At 47.1% G+C, this 5,000-nt stretch overlaps 1 protein-coding gene across 1 annotated transcript in view; it reads left to right on the forward strand.

The window, feature by feature from the left end:
* The window catches only part of LOC143288069 (sodium-dependent dopamine transporter-like), a 78,839-nt gene that overhangs the window by 36,014 nt on the left and 37,825 nt on the right, over window positions 1-5,000 (forward strand). The window contains exon 8 of the mRNA XM_076596339.1: window positions 4,095-4,198. Within this exon, the coding sequence (XP_076452454.1) occupies window positions 4,095-4,198 (104 nt within the window). The remainder of the gene's footprint in view (window positions 1-4,094; window positions 4,199-5,000) is intronic.

The raw sequence follows: 5,000 nt of genomic DNA on the forward strand, positions 1-5,000 counted from the left end.
GAGGCTCTAAATATACGTAAAACGTCTACTATCGGTCCAAATACTCATTAATCAATTAAAAATTGGTATGGGTTATATGAGGGGGAAAAGGCATAGACAAAAAGGAAAGGTTACATTTGGATGGTCAATTTCGACATGTGTTTTTATTATGTGTTCGTAATGATATGACGTGTTTCGGTGCTACATGCTTAACCCTTTCACCGCCAGTCAGTTTAGAGTTCAAAATTCCCTTGTGCTTTAAACACAGAAATATGGTGTCTAAGTACAGCTGGGGATCCCCCTGTGGTGTATAGAAAATATGGCCTGTCCTACCACCGAACATAAAGAGCAGTAGGTTCATGGATAACAGACCCATGATCTGGCCACCCTTCAGTGACATGGGTCCTCTACCTAGCTGCTGCATAAATGCGAGTTTGGCAGTGAAAGGGTTAATGTTCATTATATGTTTTATATGTACTTTGTTATATGTTCGTATTGATAAGATGTGTGTCGATGTCACATGCTTGAATGATTATTATACAGATTATATGTACTTTGTTTCCTGTGTACTGTTCAAACCTTGGAGACGAACGACTGGGGGGAAAAAGGCACAGTACCCGCCTGCCACATGGACTTTTTTTTTAGCAAATGACAAAGTACCAAAGTGCCGCTTATCCCTTAGTAGTTTAATTTACTTTGGTTATGTTTTTCCTCTCTGTTCCATTTTAATTGTTTTGCACCATTTTTGTTCTGATTTGTACCTAGCATGTCACTGGAGCTTTTACAGCTAATGACATTAAACATTTCAGGGTTCAGTGTTCTGTCTGTGTCTGTGTCTGTGTCTCTGTTTCTGTTTCTTCCTCTCTCTCTCTCTCTCTCTCTCTCTCTCTCTCTCTCTCTCTCTCTCTCTAATGTCCTGACAGCTGCACTCCGTAATTTGCAGGGTACAGGTGGGGAAGGGGTGAGGTGTGTGCCTGTGTAACAGCCCCAAACTACCCCCCACCCCCCAGCCCCTGCTCCTCCTCCCCATGGCTGGTTTTTTATCCTGGAGTCATTCTAGCGCCTGAACCCCCTTCGTGTGTACGCGCATGCAGAAGACCAAATAAACACGCTAAAGAACCTGCAATCCATGTCAGCGTTCGGTAGGTTATGGAAATAAGAATATACCTGGCATGCGCCACCTCAGCCTCCCACCCGAAAACGGAGTATGACTGCCTGCATGGCGGTCATAAACGAAAAAGCCCACTCGTCTATATAAGAGTGAATGTGGGAGTCGCAGCCCACGAACGAAGAAGAAGAAGAAAAAAAATCCCCCCACCCCCCGCATCCCCACCCCCCTTTCCATAATAATTTAACACGGAAGCAGACGTTGAGAAGTTCTACTTTGATAACCCGTAGGGATTCTGACAGGGCCAGGTTTAACACCCCACACCCCAACCCACCCCCCTCCCCCGCAACCCCAGCCCCAACGGGCCACGTCAAGCGAGCCGAGAATGACCGCCATATGCATGCACGCATTACCTGGGAGGTGGGGTTAGGGGTTGGGAGGGAGGGGGGGGGGTAAAATCCAACGAGAGGGGACCAGTTCTTACAAGTTGAAGTTTACTCCCGGGCGTTATTCCAGGCTAGTCTACATGGACTCCGCAGGGGGAATATGAGGGGGACGGGGGGAAGGGGGGTGGGCTAAATTTTGGCTAGCCAGATTTGACTAAAAGTAAAGCGAAAGAACGAGGGGGTACGAATATGCCGCTACACCGGTAAATGATGTATTGTTTTCATTGACAAACCTGTCCGTCGTTCTGATTGGCTAGCCAGTCATGTCCTTCCTGCCCGCTGCTTGCAGAACAGAGAAAGAAAAGCAGGAACAACGGAGTGGAATGATGAGAGGAAGAAGAAGGAGAACCAGAAGAATAAGGAGAAGGAAAAGAACTTGGTATTAACAAGGTTAGGCTGGTGATGATCGCGTCCCTGGGATGTTGTACTTGGTTTTGACAAGGTTAGGCTGGTGATGATCGCGTCCCTGGGATGTTGTACTTGGTTTTGACAAGGTTAGGCTGGTGATGATCGCGTCCCTGGGATGTTGTACTTGGTTTTGACAAGGTTAGGCCGGTGATGATCGCGTCCCTGGGATGTTGTACTTGGTTTTGACAAGGTTAGGCTGGTGATGATCGCGTCCCTGGGATGTTGTACTTGGTATTAACAAGGTTAGGCTGGTGATGATCGCGTCCCTGGGATGTTGTACTTGGTATTAACAAGGTTAGGCTGGTGATGATCGCGTCCCTGGGATGTTGTACTTGGTTTTGACAAGGTTAGCCTGGTGATGATCGCGTCCCTGGGATGTTGTACTTGGTATTAACAAGGTTAGGCTGGTGATGATCGCGTCCCTGGGATGTTGTACTTGGTGTTGACAAGGTTAGGCTGGTGATGATCGCGTCCCTGGGATGTTGTACTTGGTATTAACAAGGTTAGGCTGGTGATGATCGCGTCCCTGGGATGTTGTACTTGGTGTTGACAAGGTTAGCCTGGTGATGATCGCGTCCCTGGGATGTTGTACTTGGTATTAACAAGGTTAGGCTGGTGATGATCGCGTCCCTGGGATGTTGTACTTGGTGTTGACAAGGTTAGGCTGGTGATGATCGCGTCCCTGGGATGTTGCACTTGGTATTAACAAGGTTAGGCTGGTGATGATCGCGTCCCTGGGATGTTGTACTTGGTATTAACAAGGTTAGGCTGGTGATGATCGCGTCCCTGGGATGTTGTACTTGGTTTTGACAAGGTTAGGCTGGTGATGATCGCGTCCCTGGGATGTTGTACTTGGTATTGACAAGGTTAGGCTGGTGATGATCGCGTCCCTGAGATGTTGTACTTGGTTTTGACAAGGTTAGGCTGGTGATGATCGCGACCCTGGGATGTTGTACTTGGTTTTGACAAGGTTAGGCTGGTGATGATCGCGTTCCTGGGATGTTGTACTTGGTTTTGACAAGGTTAGGCTGGTGATGATCGCGTCCCTGGGATGTTGTACTTGGTTTTGACAAGTTAGGCTGGTGATGATCGCGTCCCTAGGATGTTGTACTTGGTTTTGACAAGGTTAGGGTGGTGATGATCGCGTCCCTGGGATGTTGTACTTGGTTTTGACAAGGTTAGGCTGGCAATGATCGCGTCCCTGGGATGTTGTACTTGGTATTAACAAGGTTAGGCTGGTGATGATCGCGTCCCTGGGATGTTGTACTTGGTATTAACAAGGTTAGGCTGGTGATGATCGCGTCCCTGGGATGTTGTACTTGGTATTAACAAGGTTAGGCTGGTGATGATCGCGTCCTGGGATGTTGTACTTGGTATTAACAAGGTTAGGCTGGTGATGATCGCGTCCCTGGGATGTTGTACTTGGTATTAACAAGGTTAGGCTGGTGATGATCGCGTCCCTGGGATGTTGTACTTGGTTTTGACAAGGTTAGGCTGGCGATGATCGCGTCCCTGGGATGTTGTACTTGGTATTAACAAGGTTAGGCTGGTGATGATCGCGTCCCTGGGATGTTGTACTTGGTTTTGACAAGGTTAGGCTGGTGATGATCGCGTCCCTGGGATGTTGTACTTGGTTTTGACAAGGTTAGGCTGGTGATGATCGCGTCCCTGGGATGTTATACTTGGTGTTGACAAGGTTAGGCTGGTGATGATCGCGTCCCTGGGATGTTGTACTTGGTTTTGACAAGGTTAGGCTGGTGATGATCGCGTCCCTGGGATGTTGTACTTGGTTTTGACAAGGTTATCATGGCCAACCAATACGGTTAGGTTTATGCGAAGGTCAGGTATAATTATGCTCTCCGTCCCTACATTTATATCAATGTGGTACAATGCATGTGAATTTTTGTGTTGTTGTTGGTGGTGTTTTTTTGTGGGGTGTTTGTGGTTTGTTTTTTGTTTGTTTGTTTTGTTTCGTTTTGTTTTGTTTTTAAGCAGGTATCTGTTCACTTGTGTGTTTTAATTGCAAGAAAGTGATAAGACAGACAGAGAGACAGAGACACAGAGAGAGATGACGTGTGTGTACTGTCGATATTCTGTGATGGATGATGACGTAATCAACGACAGTGACGTAACGGTGACGTTGTTGTGAACAGGTGTGGGTGGACGCAGCTCACCAGGTGTTCTTCTCTCTCGGGCCAGGCTTCGGCGTGCTGCTGGCCTTCGCCAGTTATAACCCCTTCCACAACAACGTCTACAGGTGAGGACATGGTCTCTTTCGCTCTGTCTCTGTCTCTGTCTCTAAGTTTCTCTCTCTCTCTCTCTCTCTCTCTCTCTCTCTAATGTAAGTAATATTTATGCAGTACTCATGTTGTTCCTTTTTTTTTGTTTCACATAATACGAAGTTTATTTATGTAATTTCACGCTTTTGTATTGCGTGTTTGTTATATTTTCCCATTTCATGAAGGCAGGATGAAAACAAGCCATTTGTGCTTATTCCTTTTTTTTCCCCCTCAATAGAAATGGTTCAGTCGTAACGGCGCCTGGTAGGTTAAGGGTGGAGATTTTTCCGATCTCCCAGGTCAACGTATGTGCAGACCTGCTTGTGCCTGAACCCCTTTCATGCGTATACTCTAGCAGAAGATCAAATACGCACGTTAAAGATCATGCAATCCATGTCAGCGGTCGGTGGGTTATGGAAACAAGAACATACCCAGCATGCATATATATATATATGAGAGAGAGATATATAGTGATTGTGTGTCGATGTAAATGTTACATGTCTGTCTAAGTGTATATGTGTGCGTGCCTGAAATCTGAGTGACAGAACGACACAGGAAACGAACGATGAGCGCCCAGTGGCAGCCGCCAGCCAGTCGGCTCTACCCAGGTAGGCAGGCAGCCCGCTGTGCAAAATGACCCCGTGTTTGTGAAGCGCTTAGAGCTTGGTCTCCGACCCAAGATATGCGCTGTGTAAGTAACCCTGTCTTCTTCTGCGTTCACTCGTATGCACACGAGTGGGCTTTTACGTGTATGACCGTTTTTACCCCGCCATGTAGGCA

This window comes from Babylonia areolata, chromosome 12 (genome assembly GCF_041734735.1).
Source record: "Babylonia areolata isolate BAREFJ2019XMU chromosome 12, ASM4173473v1, whole genome shotgun sequence".
NCBI classification, from domain to species: Eukaryota; Metazoa; Mollusca; class Gastropoda; order Neogastropoda; family Buccinidae; genus Babylonia; species Babylonia areolata.